This window comes from Balaenoptera physalus, assembly GCF_965194825.1.
Source record: "Balaenoptera physalus genome assembly, chromosome: 12".
In the NCBI taxonomy this organism is placed as follows: Eukaryota; Metazoa; Chordata; class Mammalia; order Artiodactyla; family Balaenopteridae; genus Balaenoptera; species Balaenoptera physalus.
The window spans coordinates 78,440,502-78,460,319 of NC_138897.1; the positions used below are offsets into that span (position 1 = coordinate 78,440,502).

General features: G+C 40.1%; 1 protein-coding gene across 2 annotated transcripts in view; it reads left to right on the top strand.

Moving 5' to 3' along the window:
- The window catches only part of MYO1H (myosin IH), a 111,419-nt gene that overhangs the window by 46,682 nt on the left and 44,919 nt on the right, over nt 1–19,818 (top strand). For both annotated transcript variants that reach the window (XM_082417424.1, XM_082417423.1), the window contains exon 2: nt 19,144–19,305. In XM_082417424.1, coding sequence (XP_082273550.1) covers nt 19,180–19,305 — 126 coding nt within the window. In that variant the 5' untranslated portion in view covers nt 19,144–19,179. The remainder of the gene's footprint in view (nt 1–19,143; nt 19,306–19,818) is intronic.

Genomic DNA, 19,818 nt, shown 5'->3' on the forward strand with positions numbered 1-19,818 from the left:
AGTATGAGCCTTGTCATTTCCACAGCTGAGACCCCTTCAATCAAAATACCAGGCCATGCTTTCTTTCTAGAGGTCTGTTTGGTTTAAATTTTAGCTGCCACAGAGTACCGTCATTCAGACTTGGGGACGGTGCCTTCAGAAGGGTTTTCTTGAGAGCTAGAAGTGTTGTCTGTTTATGGAGCAAACACTAAGTTCTACTCGAGAAACTGCTACCTGCTGTTTGCACAGTTAATTTTTGGTTTGTGTTTGGTGGGCAAAGAAGCAGCCGTGGGTCTGGAAAAGTAACATCTCACCTCGAGTTCTCAACGACCTTATTTTTCAACGTCTAACAATGCTAACTGTAAAAATCTTAACTAAGAAGAATCCTAGCCACAGTTGGAGGGATGTAGCATAAACCATCAAACATTTGTTTGGAAAGGGTTATATTTGAAATTCCACTTTGCTTCTCTTGGTGCGTGCAGCTTTTAAATACCGTGGATTCGGAAGTCTGGTTCCTAAGGAATAGAGAAATTTTTTTATAAAGGGCCAAAGAGTAAATATTTTAGGTTTTGTGGACCATCAGCCTCTGTTGCAACTACTCAAATCTGTCATAGCAGGAAAGCAGCCACAGACAGACATACACAATATCGTGACTGTGAATTTCATATGATTTTCTCATGTCTTTTTAAAAAAAAATTATTATTATTATTATTTGCTTTTGGCAAAAACAGGTGGTTGTCTGGAATTGGCCCGCGGGCCGTGGTTTGCTATTTTCTGACACGGAGCATCAAAACTGTTTTGTTTTTAGAATTTCATTGACCACTGACCGAGCTTCTGTAACTAGCTTCATTATGAATTTTGCTTTCTCCTTAAGTACCCACTGATTTTCTCCAGCATCTTTTCGCTGTTTGACTCTGTGACCAGAGGCAGTTTCCTATGACACATCAAGATGATAATAAGAAGCAAGTGTCACATGCAAACCTCAGGATTGCTATAAAAATAACCATACAGTGACCATGAGTCATTTTTGAGAATCTATGACAGCCAAGCCCGTTGGTACTCAATGGTTTCTAATCAGCATCACTAGGTGGTATATAATCTTCATACAGTTGCAAAGTAGAAACAGCACCAGAGGTGTTTTAGATTTGTACATATTCCCGTATGATTAGCTACATCTTAATCTGGCCAGACTTTGAAGATGGGATTTTTCCCACCACCTTAGGGAAGGACCCTCTGGTGTTAAAACTATTTTATTCCTTTGAGTACCTTTTAAAAATTGGCTCTAAGATAAATGTTTCCCAACTTTTCCTACGAATCGGCTTCTAGGTCTTTGGGTCTGAGTTTTCAGTTAAATTTTTTAATGGAGGCATGAAAGGAATATAGATACAGCCCATTGGGAGTTGGCATGTAGTCTTTCGCTGATGGAGCAAATGTTTCAAACTGTTGTTATTCAAGATGGTTTTCGGTGTCTGCGCCCCCGGGAGATGGCCCTTCGCTACGGGAGGGTGGGAGGTGACCGGGAGCCGCCTCACTAACTAACAGAACTGCGGGCCGGATTTCTGGCCTGAACCCAGACGTTTCAGCGCCTCGTAGCTCCTAGGGAACCTGACAGGCAATTGTATTATGAAAGCTGACATGCTGAATGGGCCGCTTTTAACGATATTCTTTACCTGTCTCTTTGTGTTAAAGTGGGAACGAGCAAAGTAGCAGAGGAGAGAGTCAAGGAGGGCGGGAGGGAGCTGGCAGGTGGACTAAAATATCGGGCGGGTTTCATGTGCGGAGCCCAATGTAGACTGCGTAACAAGAAAGGGTTGCACAGAACAAATCTCTTTTGTTCCCTGTCATCTTTAAATGAGTGTCAAAGTAGGCAGGGGGGCTTTGACCGTTAACCGCACAATTTAGCCGGCCTGTTGTGTCCTGTGGGCCCCACCTCCTTGGAGTTTCTCAGATTAGAAAAGAAGACCCCAGCCCCTTATAAATGGGCCATCTCTTGTTCTTTGTGTCCAGACTGCTCAGTGTGAAATCCACAGTGACGTTAAATGTTTTCTAATGAATAATTACTGAAAGGAAATGGAGGACTATATGTGTAATGGATTGTAGCGCATTAAAATGTTTTATTTTGCGCACAAAAATGTTGTCCTTCACAAGCACCGTGATTGTTGCAAAAAGGCCTTTGTGCCGGACCTGTTTCAATGGATTATCTGCAAGCGTTTCCATCCCAAATGGGAATCAAAGGCCGCTTTTGGCAAACTAATGTTTTTCAAGATGGCAGCCATGAAACACATTTAGTATTTAAAGTTGCGGGGTTTAAAGGAATGTTTGAACTCGGGAGATTTTCTCACTTTCCCCCCTTTTGATTTGGGAAAGGGTAGCAGCTCCCCCCCCCCCACCCCGACCTCTGTCCTGTTCCGGCAGCCGGACGGACGGTCCTCCTTTAGCGACTCTTGGAGCCTATTTCTTAGAGACAAGCAAAGATGTTCCAGGCGTGGGTGGTTGGCACTTTCTCTTGGCTAAATTTCATTTTATTTTTTTCCTGGATGCATGTGGATGAATATGTGACTGCAGAGTATTTCAAATGTCACCTTGTGGTGAACTTATTAAGAATTTCCCAGTGGGTTTTACGGGGCAAACTATTGGGATTTGAGTGGCTATTCAGCGTCTAAGCATTGAGATCCTTGGGTTTGTGTGCCAGCTCTAATCGGTTTATGACAAAACTAATGGGAGTTTCTGTGCTGCTTGAATTGGTGCGGGGATATCTACTTCAGAGTTTCAATACTGTTTTGTTGCCAGTGAGACAACTGCCATAGCAAGGGTCTTCTCTCTCTTTCCCTGGAATTTTACTAATACTAACGTGAGGGTGCTGAGGACAAGAATAGCTGTGTCCGATGCTTGGCGAAATTTTTCTGGAAGGTAATGTTCCAAACTCTTTGGTCATCTGCCTTCATGGGGTCGAGGGTAAATGTGTTCGTTCCCTGGAAGAAGTCTCTTTGGTCTTCATGGATGTAGCCAAAGACATCCACAGTCTTGCTTTTTTCCATGGGATTAATCATATTGAAGTACTGTACTAAGAAAAAAAGACCAGATACGCATTTCTCATCTGCGAATTAAAGATGTCGACAGAAGTGGGTGTTGCTTGCAAGATGCTGCCTGAAATCCTCTTTGGTTCTTAAGCTTTAGATAAGAGACACAGCCACAGGATTCTGTGTTAGAAATAGATACAAAAATCAACAGTTTTAACAGGTACAACAGAGTATTGATCTCCTTTCCGATAACGTGAACATAACTTCCATCCCCCGAGTCTTTCTCTGTTGGTTTATCCTGGTTACCTGCTGTCTTCACAAGTCTAACTAATTTTCCAGGTGAAACGAGGCTTCTCAGTGACTTAGCTTTCCCACCTAAAGTTTTATAGAGAATAAATGAAAAATAAAAGTGTGCACTTCCTCACAGGCACTGCTGTCCTACATTCTTTATCTTGAGAGGAAACATGACGATTAAGATGTGATTTTTTTTTGGTCTTGTTTTTTAATTTATTTATTTTTGGCCGCATTGGGTCTTCATTGCTGCACACAGGCGTTCTCTAGTTGCGATGAGCGGTGGGGGTACTCTTCGTTGCGGTGTTTGGGCTTCTCATTGAGGTGGCTTCTCTTGTTGCGGAGCACGGGCTCTAGATGCGCGAGCTTCAGTAGTTGTGGCACACATGCTCAGTAGTTGCGGCTCACGGGCTCTAGAGCGCAGGCTCAGTAGTTGTGGCACACGGGCCTAGTTGTGTGTGGGATCTTCCCAGAGCAGGGATCGAACCCGTGTCCCCTGCATTGGCAGGCAGATTCTTAACCACTGTGCCACCAGGGAAGCCCCAAGATGTGAGGTTTTTAAAAAGGCTTTTTATTGTGGGGTATAACCCACACACTGAAAAGAGTATAAATAAATGTGCAGTTTGATTAATTATTATAAAGTTCACACCCGTATAACCACCATCCTGGTTACCCCAGAAACCCCTCATGTGCCTCTTTCATTCAACTCCTTTCATAGCCACTAAAGATAATCACTATTTGGATTTTCATGACTTTTTTTTTTTAATCATTTGTTGGGCATTTGCAAACAAAAATTACAGTTTTTAAAAAAATCAGACTAGTTTCACAAAGTGGAAGCATCTAGATGATTTTAACTGGTACAGAGATGGCATAGTTGTGTGTTCATGTGTATTGGGGAAAAGAACTAGCAAACCGAATGCATCACTGTGCAGATACTATTACTTAGAACAAAATGAAAGTAGGCCTTGTTGCTGATCTTGCATCAGTACAAAGAAAAACAACTGAGTCAATAATAGAAAAAGGTCAGACTTGGACCCAGCAAAAGTCACAACTGAAACGTGCAGTGACTGGATTCATTAATGATTGTCTTCTGGATGGAGCAGATTGCTTCCAGTTTAAGTTTGGAAAGAGAAAGCAGACATCCAATAGCCTTTATTGCTCAGCCACCAAAGGCTTTGTAACTCTGTCAGCAAAAGTGAGAGCTTTTACTCACAAGCTACAAGTCACCAAATAACTGTTGAGGAACATCAAGGTGTGTCCTTGTTATTCCGTTGATGGAGGGCAGGGCGCCACTGATCGAGAGATTTATTGAAAGGGCATATCCCTGTATTGAACCTCATGGTTTAAAATTTGAGCTCTAGCTTGAGCCCAAAGATCATCCTTTTTCTACTGAATTTATTAAAAAAATTCTATCCATTATGTTATCGTTACCAAACGCAAATTCATGTGCCTGATGCACAGTGAGGCCAAACAAACCAAAACCTTGGAGTTTGGAGCAGAGAAGGGTTTATTGCAGGGCCATGCAAGGAGACAGGGGCTTGTGCCCCAAAAACCCCAAAGTCCTTGAAGGGTTTCAGCAAAGCACTTTTAAAGGCAAGGTGAGGGAGGGCCATGGTTACTTGTTGCAAACTTCTTGGTGTGGGAATCCTTTGTTTTTGCAGCTGTCCACATAGGTCAGGTCACCATGTTCCTGTAAACCTCCAACAAGACAAATTCTCTGTTCTGCAACTTTTTATCTCTGTGTGAATAGACTCTTAAAGGTCAGAGCCCTGAGAATAAGCTACCCTGTATATTTCAGGCTATAGGCAAAATTCTTTTACAAAAGATGCAGAGCCAGCATGACTAAGCACAGGAAAAGGAACAGATCTAATATGGAGTCAGATTTGTTCTTCCCTATTACATTATGTCTTATTTCACTGGTTACAAGCAATAGAAATAACCCTAATTAGGCCAAAAATGAATTACTTGTTTCTTTTCTTTTGACCTTAGATGCAGGTGACAAAGATGGAGTGTCCCCAGTTCATATCACACATTGTGGTCTTTGTGAAGTCTCCCTCCTGATTTGTTTTCCTCCTTCTTCTCCCCTCCATTCACCTTGCCAATTAGAGATTCCCTCCCCCTCAGGGCATGTGGAACACATCCTTAAATATGGCTATATCCACATGTAACATGTAGCTTTGTTTTGCATGTTGCTTAAAGGGTAAATTTGTTTCTTTGTCTGACATAATGCATGTAATATCTTTCCACGATACTGTGACTTCCCAGGTGGTCCAGTGGTTAAGACTCCTCGCTTCCACTGCTGGGGGAATGGGTTCTGTCCCTGGTCGGGGAAGCTCCACATGCCTGCAGTGCAGCCGGGGGAGGAAAAAAAAAAAAAAAAAGATTCCCTGGGGTGCATCTCCCATGCTATTCAGTCCCTAGTGGTAGACACTGAGGTGACCTCCAAACTGAGCTGTCAGTAATGACCATTTCCCTTTATATTCCTGCAATCAAGGTCTAAGTCCCTGGAGAGAGAAATCTGGAAGTCTGAGCTGTGTGTTCCACCCTCTTCTTGGCTAAAGGAGGTGGGAGCATCTTACTGGACTGGACCACGTGACACCTTCCAGTGGGAGAGAGGACACACCTCTGGTAGGGGTGTAGTCAGAGGAGGAGGTACAGGGGCTGTGAGAGCAAAAACAGACATTTAGTACCACAATAGGAAAAAGAAGTAACAATTCTCTTGGACTCAGTGTCTGACCAGGCAATGGGAAAAGCAGACAGACCCAAGAAGTGGGAACAGTGTGGACAACCGAGTACCTGTACCTGTCACCTCATGTAACCCTGTCTGGCCCACATCCCAGTCCAGTCTGGGACTATTAGCATATATTTGCATATATATTTTGCAGTCACAGTACACATATAAATTTGTACTCTGCTGCTCTCCCTTAAAAGGGAGAAAACATCGGCTGCATAATCTCATAAATATTACTTTAATCTCTATACATACTCTCTCCAGTTGGTGTAATATACTTGACTCTTTACTGTTGTAAATTTAATGTAGATTTTAGAGAACACCACAGAAACATAGAAACATCAGTTGTTCAAAATATTTCCTTAGCAGAAATTCTCAGGCACAGCATTACTGGACCAAAGGTATAATAATTATTCTAATGATTTTTTTTTTTTTTTTTTTTACATATGACATTACCTTTCTAGAGAGAATCAAAACTTACTATGCTACTTGCAGTGTATTTGGTTTTAATCTCACCTCAACCTTGCAAGTATTGTGTATTATTCTATCCCTTACTTGATATTTTCTGGTAAAAGCATGATGCTGTTATTTTCATTTGTATGAATTTAAATATTACTGATGTTGAGCACCAATAGGTAATCTTTGGCCCAGATGTCAGGTACTGCACAGGCAACAGTAGTAATGGCAGTAACGTAGCTCAATCCGGGGCATGTTCCTTATTACAATTTTGTTGCAAAACTGAAAATGCTTCCCAGGCAAGTGGCAGTATGTAGGCAAAACCAAAGGAGATCAAGCTTCTATTTAAAGAATGGCTTTGGGATTTTTCTTCCCATCCTTTTTTTCCATCTCATACTTTTCCCCTCTGGCACTTGGAGCCCCATGGGGGCGGGTGGTAAGCTTGGAGTTGGGTGCAAGAGCTCTGGAGTCAAGCCTCCCTCACTTACCATCCGTGGGCCTTAGATAGTTCTTTCCTCTTTTGAAAAATCAAGATAGGTGCTATTATCTTTGTAATGGGGCTTTGTAAGGAATAAATGAGATGATGAGATGGTTGACATAAGGCTAAGGACCCAGCACCAGCACCCAGGGTGCATTTGTGGCCCATCCTCCATCACAGAAGGAGGGTGAGATGCCTCTCTGAGACCCACTACCACCCAGACCACGGAGATGTGCCTTCCCCGGAACTTCGTGTGCTTTTTCTTTTCAGTTCACTTCTTTTTGCCAAAACTTCTCAAACCTGTGTCCCATCAACTTTAGGCACTACAATCGAACCCAAAGCAAAGGGGTCCAGTGGTGAGTTTTTAGCCAAAGCTACAATCTATCCAAGATAGGGGGGCTTGGAGAAGTTTGGGGGTCCCCATCTGTACCCCTCAAGTCTAACCACATAAGGATCCTTGAAACAGCCCTAGAACTGGCTTTGAGGCCATTGTATCTGGTGGTTTTATTTTGTGGTTTAAGTAGGATGAGCAAATCTATTCAAGGTTCCAGAACAATCTCCTTGCCACAGAACCAGAAGCTCTAAATGCAGGACACATCTGTGGTTCTCACTCAGATGCAGATAAACCTGTTATATGAAAGGGATGAAGTACTATGTTGGAGCATTGAAACAGACATAGAAAAACACTTGCATTTGCTACATAAAAGGCCAAATTGAGTAGAGAAAGAAGAATGAGTTGGGAGTGACAGTTGTGTGTTGAATCCCAGCTCAGCTCTTTACTGGCTGTAGGAACTTAGTCAATTCTCACTATTATTACTACATCCATTGTTATTTTATTATTTACTACTTCTGGGGGAGGGACTACTTTTTATTTGGTGATACCTCATATCATTACAACAAATCTATTAAAGAAATATTGTGACCTCACGTTATATGGTAGCAACCTATTTGGGAGATTCTGTACCTTTATAGAATTCCATTCTATCTCATGTACCATAATTTAATTTACCTATTTCCCTATTGATGAATATTTGGATTTTATCTTTGTGAGATCATATATAATAGGATAAATATAAATAAAATTACTGCATCAAAGAATGTGTACTTAATTTTTAAAATATAATAACAAATTACATTTCATTGCCATACTCTCACAAAGTATGTTCTCAAACTTTACCTATCAAATTGCTAAAAATGAGAAATGGTATTTCAATAGTATTTCGATATATCTTAAATAGCATTTCTCTTTGGAGAGAAGTTAAGTATTTTTTCCTTGTGTTTAAAAGACAAATTTTCATGTTCTTTTCTGTGAATTATTGTTTATTTCCTTTGTCCACTTTTGGGGTGTATGCATGTGGAAGGGTGTTCGACTTTTTCTTATTGATTTATGGAAGCTCTTATATTAAGGAAATGAGTCATTTGTCTGAGCTGTGAGTTGCAAATATTCTTTTCCAAAATTGTTTTTATCTTTTGACTCTGCTTATGATGTTTTTTCCTAGGCTGAAATTTTTCTATGTAGTTGATCAGTCTTTTCTTCTGTGGCTTCTGAATTTTGTTTCATACTTAGAAAGGCATTCCTCCCCTCACCTGTATTTTCTTCTAATATTTTATTTTATAATTTTCTTTTTTAATGTTTCAATCTGTGATCCTGTGGAATTTGTTTTGGTTTCTACATTTATCAGAAATAATAATTATCAAGAATGAAATAAAACTTTATCAAATGCCTTTTCGGAATCTATGAGATGCATAGTTTTTCCACTCTTGATCAATTGATATGGGAAATCTATTATTAATAGATTTTCTAATATTGAATTCCTGGAATAAATCCCACTTGGTCACGTTTTACTATTCCTTTATTGTTATATTGAATTCTGTTTACTAATCACTCATTGAGGAATTTAGTATTGATATACCTAAATGAGGTTGGCTTAGTTTTTAAAAATATTTTTATTGCAAAATACCATACACAGAAAAGAATATGTATGTGTGTGACTTAAAGAATAATAACTATATGCTTCCACCCAGTGTAAGATACTAAGTACAATCCTTGATTTTCCTGGTAGTTGGATAACCTGTGAATGTATCCTTAAGCAACATATTGCTTAATTTTGCTTGTTTGGGACCTTGGTTAAAACAGAATGAAACTACACATGTATGTGTATATTCTTATGTGACTTGCTTTCTTTGAACGATGCTGCTTTTTTTGTAAATCGAACCATGTTGATGAGCCTAATTGTGATTCATTCACTTTCACAGCTGTGCACAACATAATAGTTGAGTTAAACCTCTTTGTTGAATCTCCTTATCCAGGATCTGGCATGTATTTCCATTTCTTGAAGTCTTGTTTTGTGTGCTTCTGGAGTGTGTTAAAAAGAGCATGGACTCTGGAATCAGACTGTTGAGGTTTGAATCTCTGTCAACTCTACTATCTGTGTGGCAAGTTATTTAACCTCTCTGAGCCTCAGTCTTCACACCTGAAAAATGGGAGTAAATTACCTATTACCTCATAGGGTTGTTGAAAGGTTTCAAATGAATTCATATAGGAAAAGTACTTGAGGTAGTACATGGTGCTCTGTATAACTGTTTGGTATGACTATAGCATTATGTGATAATGATAGCCATGTATTTTATTACTGTTAGAACTTGAGGTTGTCCCCTGTTTTAGCTTGTTACAAATAATGCTGCTGAGTGCCTCTTGTATTTGTCCCTCACTGCACATAAACAAGAGGAATGAAGTTGCTTGGTCATAGGATGTGTGTCCTCAACTTTTACTAGGCTATGCTAAATTGTTTTCCAAAGTAGTTGTACCAATTTACACTCCTATCCACAGAGTTTGAGAATTTCTGTTGCTGGACATTTTTGCTATCCTGTCCTATCAGGTTTTTAAATTTTTACCAATTTGTTAAGTATGCAATTGTATTCCACTGGGGTAAAAATTTGCCTATTTTGTATTTTTATTGGCCATTTTATTCTTCAACAAAATGCATTTGTCATTGAGCCGGTTGGTTTTTCTTATTCATCCCTAAATTCTCTTTATGTGTTAGAAATAGTTTTTCTTTCACCCTGTACCTTTTCTTTTCACTTTTTAACTATCTTTCGATAAACAAAAGCTCTTGATTTTCATACAGTCAAGATTGCATGTCATTCCCTTTATGGTTGATATATTTTTGTATGAATTATGAAGAAATCCTACCCCGTGGTCATGAAGATAACTTTTACATTCTCTTCTAAAGATTTACAGTTTTGCCTTTCACATTTAGATCTTGATTTTTGTCACATCTTTGAGATATAATTCACATACCATTCAGGCAATTCACCCTCTAAAATATACAACTCAAGTTTGTTATTATCAGTATATTCAGTTGTACAACCATCACCAAAATCAATTTTAGAACATTTTCACCACCTTAAAAAGAAAACTTTTATACTATAGCAGTCACTTCTCATTTCCTCCCAAACCCACTAACACTTAGCAACCACTAATTAACTTTCCATCTCTATATATTTGCCTGTTCTGGACATTTCATATAAATGGAATCATGTGACCTCTTGTGACTAGATTCTTTCACTTAGCATAGTGTTTTCAAAGTTTATCCATGTTATGTATCAGTACTTCATTCCTTTTTATTGCCAACTAACATTCCATTGTACGGATACACTACATTTTGTTTTTGCATTCATCAGTTGATGGACATTTGTGTTGTTCCCACTTTGGGGCCATTATGAATAATGCTGCTGTGAGCATGTCTATATGAGTTTTTGTGTGGACACATGTTTCCATTTCTCTTGGGTATACACCTGAGAGGAGAACTGCTGGGTCATATGGGAAGTCGATATTTAACATTTTGAGGAACTGGTAGGCTGTTTTCCAAAGTGGCTGCACCATTTTATATTCCATCAACAGTGTGTGAGGGTTCCAATTTTTCCACTTCCTTGTCAACACTTGCTGTTGTCTGACATTTTGACTGTAGCCATACTAGTGGGTATGAAGTAAGTGATGGCTTATTGTGATTTTGATGTGCATTTTCCTATTTCAACTCTTTTAATATACAGACTATCTTTCAGTGTTCTTCCACAAATGATGAAGAAACTTAGATAGTTTTTTCCATAGAGTTTCCCAGTCTGGATTTAGGTGATTGTGGTGGAAGCGTTTTTTTAAAAGTGTTTCTCATTCTTTGTTTTCCTTTGAATTGGAAATTAGATTCCAGACCTGTGCAGCCTAAACACCAGTCACTAGCCACCTTTGGCTATTTAAATCTAAATTAATTAAAATTAAATTAACATTTCAGTTCCTCGGTCTCATCATATTTCAAATGCTCAGAGGCCACGTATGGCTCGTGGCTGCTGCATTGGACAGTGAAGCTGCAGAATATTTTCGTCATCTCAGAAAGTTCTATTCTTTTGAAGTGTTGGCCTGATCAGGTTCAGTGAGGCTTAATCAAGATTAAGCTGTGCATGATTTGAATCCATTGAAGTCTGAGATTTGCTTTATGACCCAGGTGGTGGTCAATTTTTGTCAGTGCTCTATGTGCTAAATGTATACTGTGCGATTGTTGGGTGTAGTGTTATACTTGTGTCAGCTAATTGTGCTGTTTAGATTTTCTCTGTCCTACCGATTTTTTGGCCATTGTTTTCTGTCAGTTGCTGACAGAGGTTAGTTAAGGTCTTCCACTATTAGACTGTCTGAATAAACTATAGTGCAGTTGACCCCTGAACAACATGGGGGTTAGGGGCGCCGACCCTCTGTGTAGTCGAAAATCCACTTATAACTTATAGTTGATCCTCCGCAGATTCAACCAACCACAGGTCCTGTAGTACTGCTGAAAAGCAGTTTACTCTTGAAAAAAATCTGCATTTAAGTGGACCCACAAAATTCAAACCCGTGTTTGTTCAAGGGTCAACTGTATAGTATGAACATACAGTGGAGTACTTTGCATCTAAAAAGGAATGAGGAATGTCATTATAAACAACTCTGAAGGGATCTCCGGGATAGATTTCCCAATGAAAAGACAGGTGGAAACATAGCATGTAGAGTTTCCAAGCATATACCTAAGAAAGGGGGGAAACAAATCTACGTGTGTATTTGCTTCCATTTAAGAAAAGAAACAATTTTAGCATTTTAAAGCTTTTGAAATGGTTACTTACTGTGGGAAGAAGGGAATAGGGTGGAAGGGACAGGCGTGGGAGCTAGCTCTTTGAATATGCCTTATTTTGTTTTTGGCACCATTAAATATATTTTACATAATGATACAACAAAATTTTAAAATTAGTCTCCCCAAATAAGGAATAAAACAGCAGGAATGAACCTAAATTTGTATCTGGTTGCTGGTATAGATGGCCACGTGGAAATCAACTATTTCAAGGGAGCTTAAAAACACAGTAATGTGCCTATACAAACCCAGTGAAGTACATTCTGAAGATGAATAATTTTAAAAATTTCGAACTCTCTTCAGTAATCATGTTGATGATGGTGTTCGTATTGCTATTTTGAGACTGTTGTGTGTATTGTGGAATAAAGCCAATGAGTAATTGACTGCGTCACTGAACTGGAATTTTAGATAGGAGAAAGAGGAAGAGATATAAGTAAAATAAGGTTAAGCACAAGCCCCTTAGCTGTGTATATGGATTGGTAGAATCAGAATAAACTCATGATGTATTTTATTTTAAGAATACTTCCTTGCTCTCCAGTGAAAAGCTTTAGAAACAATGATCAACCCAGTGGCAATGAGCGCCCCTAGTGTCTGATTATGGTATCTACCACCTCCCCACTGAAAGAAACCAGAGCTCCTTGGGTAGATTCAAGATCTGGGTTGAAAATATATAAAATAAACCTAAAAACAGCTTGGCATTTTGATAGGCATGGGAAGCTATCAAAGACTATTAAGGCCATGTCAAAAGGACTCAAGAGCCCACTTAAAAGGTTCCCACTGGCCAAAAATCGGATAATTTTAGCATCAGTAAGGAAAAATAATTGCCACAGAATGAAATATATCAAATACATTTAAAGCTACTAGCTCATAATATTAAAAACTCATTGTCCCCTTTGAAGGATGCTACAGAACCAACTCATTATTCTGAAAATGGGAAATCAAGCATTTATCCTGCCTTTTTTTTTTTCAAACTGTACCTCAGGGTAACCAAGTAATTGATAAGGTTTCTCTTTATAGAAAGATCCCAGCTAATAAATGAAGAAGTGGTAGAACTGGAACATTACCACTTTTTTTGCAGTCTTCTAAGAAAATGTGGATTTAGGCAATGTGTGTAAGAGCACTGACATCTCAAATGACAGCGAGACCTTATGTGCCTTCCACTGGAAGTACACTTCACTGCCTATAAAGTCTTTTTGCCAGAATAACTCAAGCCTGTATTTGATAAGTCCTCTAGGTCAAACTACCAGTTTTTAGGAAATGCAGGGCAAAGAAAAACATGTTAAATGACCCCATAAGTATGCAATCAACAAAAATCCAGAAGGTGGGAAATTCTACAGGACAAATTGTCCAATTTCTTCAACAAATACACTGCAAGAAAAAAGGAGAGAGAGCCCATAGAACAAGAGAGACTTGAAAGACCCATTGACTAAATTCGATGTGTAGACCTTGTTTGGATCCTAATTTGAGCAAACCAACTATACCAATATCATATAAGATAGAGAAATTTGAACACTGATTGTGTATGATAATTAACATTAAGGAATTATTGTGAAGGTCTTTATATATGATAATGGTGTTGTGTACATATAATTTAAGAGCTTTTTACCTTTTAGAGATACCTACTGAAATATTTATAGATAGTGACACGGTATCTGTGACTTACTTTGAACGAATCCCTCCAGTGTCGGGAGGAGTGGCGAGGCACAGCTGAAGTAAGAGGGGCCGTCAGTTGGTATTTGTTGAGGCTGAGTAATGGGTACATTGGGTTTGGTATGCGTTTGATACTTTTGTGTGTGAACATTTTTTCATAATAAAACTTTAACTGTATATATTTACAGGAAAAAAGCTCTTTAAGGAAACGTTTGAGGTATAAAATAGTACTGGTGGTATACTGATATGACTATAAATGTAAAGGAAGTCATCAAATAATGAAGCTTGGGGAACACGATACAGGGGACATGCAGGGGTTTGCAAACTCTCCTTTGCCCTCAGGGTTCCTCAGGCTCTCTCCCAAGGAGATTTTCCCTTCCACCTTAATCAGAAAGGCTCCGCTTTTTAATTTTTGTATATTGAGGTTTCTTATGACTTACCTTGAACAAAGTGTTCTGAAGTATAAAATAAAATTCAAAAGCTACAACTCTAGGGCTTATTTTCTCCCTTAAAAAAATGCCTCCTCCTCATTTTCCAAGCTTAAGGATAGTAGCCAAACCTGTTGGCTGAGTTTAACATGCAAGAGCTGTGGTTCACATTCAGACTGCTATTCTACCAATGGAGAAGCCTTTTGGCATCTGTATTAGTCAGGTTAAGCAGCCTTAGGCTACAGTAACAAACAGGCCCCCAACTCTCAGAAGTTTACCATAACAGAAGTTTATTTCTTGTGTTCACAAAGTCTACTAGGGTCTGGATGATTCTTTAGAACTTCTCCATGTGATGACTCAGGAACCTAGGCTGTTTTGGTTTTGTGGCTCATCCATTCAATGAGAGAAATTCTCAATCATTGCAGCACTGAAGGAGTCCTAATAACCCACTAAAGGGTCTGGCACAAATGTCACTTCTATTCACAACCTGTTGTCTAGAAGTAGTTATGTGACACCACCTAACTGCAAGGGGGAAATGTGGGGCAGCCCATGGAATATCTGGCAGGCATTTCTGTCGCTGCCAAAGCATCTCACCATCTTTAGTCACATTGTGCCCACCTCCCCCACTGCCCTCCATCCCCCGGACACACTGGGTCAAGCACTAGATTGTGTAGAAGGTGATATGATCAGATCACCATTGACAACATGATGCTTCCAAAACAATGGTCCCGTTGGGAGCATCTCATTGAATCCCTTGCCTTCAGATGAGTGAAATACCTAAACCATCCAAGACAAAGGGTGGCCTGCTTTATTTTGCAGTGTCTGCTGCAGAGCTTGCAAACTAGTGTCCCACGAGGCTAAATACATGCTATAGGACTTTACATAAAATTCTACGTTTTAAACTTTTCTTGAGGAATTGGAAGGTTTGGCAACACAAGCCGTATATCCGTCAACCAGCCAAAACGGAGCAGTGGCTGCACACAGATGGCCATTCACTCCCTAGTCTGAAGTGAGTCCCAGCCACCTGCAGCTTGATTGAATCCCAGTACCTGCTCTTTAGGTAGCAGAGTTTGTGATCCCTGCTGTGTGTGTTTGTGTGGTGGTATCTACTACAGTTTTATCACCCCAAAGATGGAGTTCTTTCATAAGTATAGTAAAGACCTCTCACTCTTTAATTTCCCTCTTATCTGGTCATTTATGGTGTTAATGTTCTCTTTCTTGATAAAGTCTCTTAATCGTCTTCTTTTTGGTCAAAGCTGAAACCCTTCAATTTCTTTATTACTGTTCCCTCTTCTGCTCCAATATTCATCCCTCTGACCGTTCTTGTCAATATCATTAGGATCCTCTAGCTTGTTCACACCCTTCTAAAGGTATTTTGAAACGAACTAGATAAAAGAAATCCAGATATTAGAATTGAAATACTGCAACAAACAAAACTCCAGGCTGACATGGATAGACTGTGCTTTGGCCCTTGCAAGTTAAAATTATTGTCACATTCCTTAATCTAAGAGGTTTTGTCAAATCTCTTTGGGCTGCAAGTCGCATAAGGCGCTGGGGCTGACTGCAGGACTCACTCCTGTAAGCATGCTGCGGCTCCCATCTCTAGGACTGGAATAAGAAAGAAGCTTTGTTACAATCTCTGCACCCTCCACCCGCAGAGATCCAACTGCAGTAATATTTGTGGGTACAGCTCCAGAGATTACTTCAGACTCCAGCCCACTCCTAATTTAATATGGGGCTTGTTGACTACTTACCAGCGGATTTCTTTTTTGCTTTATTATGGTCTTGTTTCTAATAATCTAATTATTAGTATTAATGAGGACAGAAGCCAGTACTCACAGAGCTGATATTGTATCTGGCACTGTTCCAAGAGCTTTCCATGGTTCTGTTCAAACCAATAACCCTATGAAGTAGGTACAATTATATTCCATTTTACAGACATGAAACAGACTGGGGCTTGGAGAGATTAAGAGACTTTCCCAAGGATTTGAAACTGGACAGACTCATGTTCCAAAGTCCTTGTGCTTCATCACTATACTATACTGCCTCCCTTATAAAAAATATTTAAAACGGGAATATTTGTAATCACTAATATAGTTTGATCTAAATGCATCGTTTTCATTCTTAGAGAGCAGGTGATTGTGCCTTCTAGCTCCATTTAGCTAGTGAAGGGAGACACCTGGTGGTGATCTTGTTTTTTTAAAACTTTTCATTATGGAAAATTTCAAGCAAATACAAAGTAAACAGAAGAGTATAATCCCTCCTGTACCCATCACCTGGCTTCGACAATTATGAACATTCTGCCACCCTGTTATCATTTTTACCTCCACCTACTCTCCATCCTCTCCCCACTTGATTATTTTTTATGGTTCTTTTTAAAACCAAATTTACATGTATCATAATGTACAGCATTGTAACCATTTATCTTGACAAATAGATACACCCATGTAACTCAGAGTCCTCTCAAGTTAGAGTATATTTCCATCACTCCAAAAATGTCCTTGGCCAGGCAGTCCCCCTATAACCAGGCAACAATTGTTGTGATTTTCACTGTCGATTAGTTTTGCTTGTCCTAGAATGTCATATAAATGGAATCATACAGCATGCAGTCTTTTGTGTCTGAGTTCTTTCACTCAGCATAATGTCTGTGTCATTGTGCATACCCGTCATTTCTCTTTTATTGCTGTACCCATTCTATTGTATAGATGTTCCACAACCATTCTCCAGTTGATAGGAATTTGGATTGTTTCCAGTTTGGGGCCATCATGAATAAACTTAATGTAAACCTTCATGTTCCAGTCTTCTTGTGGACATATGTCTACATTGCTCTTGTGTAAATACTTAGGAATGGAATTGCTGGATGAAAGGGCAGAGGTTTGGTTAACTTCATTAGAAACTGCCAGACTTTTCCCCAGTGATTCTGTCACGTTACCTTCCTGCCAGCAACATATGAGAGTTCTGTCTGCTCCACATCCTCGCGAACGTTCGATGTCGTCAGTCTTTTTCATTTGAACTCTTCTGGTGGCATCTCATTGCGGTTCTGATGTGCATTTCTCTGATTACTAATGATGTTGAGCACTTTTCTATGTGCTTATTGACCATCTGTCTATCTTCCTTTGTGAAGCATCCATTCAAGTCTTTTGCCCAATTTCTTTGTTTTTTTTTTTTTAACTGAGCTGTTGGAGTCTTTTATTCTAGATACAAATTCTTTGCAGGTATATGGTTCATGAACATTTTTTGGCCAGTCTATGGCTTGCTGATTCATTTCTTAACAGTATCTTCTGATGAGAAGGTTTATATTTGATGAAGTTCTAATTTCTTTTTTTTGTCTCTTACAGTTATTTGTGTCCTAAGAAAATTTTGCCTTTCTCTGGATGCAAAGATATTCCCCTCTATTTTCTCCTAGTAGCTTTATGGATCTTGCATTTATATCTAGATCTAAAATCCATCTCAAATTAATATATATTAACTCTATATACTTATATATACATATATAAATGTATATAATATATTGTACAATATATTTTATTGTATAATATACATATGTATGTAGTCTGATGTAGGGGTTGAAATGCAATCTTTCCTTATAGATATCCGGTTGTTTGTACACCATTGGTTGAAAAGATGTTCCTTTTCCGCACCAAGTTGTTTTGGTACCTTTGACAAAAATCAGTTGACACACAGTCTTGATTATTTAAAGTAATGTGAGTCCTCTAGCTTTGTTTTTCTTTTTCCAGATGGTTGCAGCTATTCTAGGACCTTTGCACAGCCATATGTGCCAGGTGTCCATTTATTGTCTCTCAGATCCAAATTCACCATTCCGTACCTGCTCTGGGATAATGAAGTGGACTCCTTAAGCATTTCTCCTTGAAGAGGGCATAATGTCAATCTTTGTCACTAGAAGGTGCTGGGAGGACATTGCAATACCAGAAGGGTTCTCCTCACGGCTCCTTTTGCGATGTTTTGCTTTTCCTTGCCTTTCAGCTGCTGTCAGCTGCACAGTGGGATGTGGCGGGGCGGACATACACGGACTGTGTACCCAGAGCACGGAGTCCCTTGTGACTTTGCAGCCCTGGCCTGGTGACCACCTTGCCACAGTCCTCCCAGTACAGACATCACACACTTCCAGCCCTCCTACCCACAGCAGCTCCCCACTCCCTCTGCACACCCCCAGCCTCAGCTTACCTGAGCCCTGGAGAGCTGTTTCCCGCGGCCCTCCCAACCCAAACAGGGCAGCACCAGGTCTCCCGCCCAGCGGTGATCTGGCTCCCTTTGCTCGTCTGTTCCTGGGAGGGTTGTTCTGCTGCCTGGTCTGGCCTTAGTAACCTAGCAAGATTCTCCACCATCCAGCGGGCTGCCACCAACCTTCTCCGGGGAGGTCTGAAGCCCAGCCTTTGGGAGGAGACCCTCCAAGTTTGTCCTTTGTTGATGTTGAAATACTCCTCTGCAACAAGGTAGTCTCCTTCTGACCAACGTTCTCATCACTCATCTGGGAATTACATAGCAAGTTTAGGCAACTAACATTCAGTGAGTACATCATGGTCAGGGAAGCAGGCTATAGGGCCAGGCTATCTAGGTGCATATCCTGGCTCTGCCTTTTGGCAGGTCTTGGACATGTTTTATAACCTCTCTGTCCTCAGTTTTCTCGCCTGTAGAATGGGCGTGATAAGAGCATAGGGTCAGAATGAGGATCAATAGAGATAATGCATGTCAAGCATTTAGTGTAGTGACTAACATAGTAAATGCTCAGTTCCTGGCAGCAGCTGCTGTTACTACAGTTATTGCTTTTACTATCATTACTTGTATCCCTAACTGGATCATAAATGCTTAATGAAGAGAGCATAATTTAATCTCTGCTCTCAACTATCCCCAGGGTTTGGGATCTTGCTATTTCCATTTTAGACGTGCAATAAAAATGACAGAATAAGTGAGCTGCTGAGGAATGTTCTGTTTCCTGTAGAAAGAAGAAGTGGGGCGGAAGCACATTCGTCTGCACATGGAAGGCGCGCTGACTGCCCGGGACAAGGTCGGGGTGCAGGATTTTGTGTTGTTGGATGCCTACACCAGTGAATCTGCTTTTCTGGACAATCTTCGCAAGCGTTTCAGCGAGAACCTCATCTATGTAATGTAACCCATTTCTCAGCTGTTTTTCCTAGAGTGGTGGCTCCCTTCTGGTCTTGTCTCGATGGTCGTGAACAGTATCACTCTAATTAGGTTAGCCGTTAAAGGGAGGTGTCGAGGGACCACTGTCAGGTGCACTTTGATTCTTTGAATTAAGACTTTTATGTCTGCTGGTGCCAGAGACCCAACTTAAATCGGCCTAAACTGCAAGAGGGAATCTGTCAACCTATGTAACTTCAGGGTCCAGAAATAGATCTAGGGTCTAGGGTGATGTCTTGAGGACCCTTTCCCATCCCTCTGCTTTCTTTTGCATCAGTTTCCTTCTGGAGCAGCCTCTCTGCATGGTGGCGAGGTGGCTGCCGGCAGAACCAGGCTGATATGTTATCCTCTTAAAGCTGCTACTGAGAAGGGAGCAAGTCTTCTGGGAGATGGACGATGGTTGGCTCTGATTGGCCCATGTTGGGTCATGTGTCTATCTCTGAACCAATCCCCATAGGTAGAAATGAGGAATATT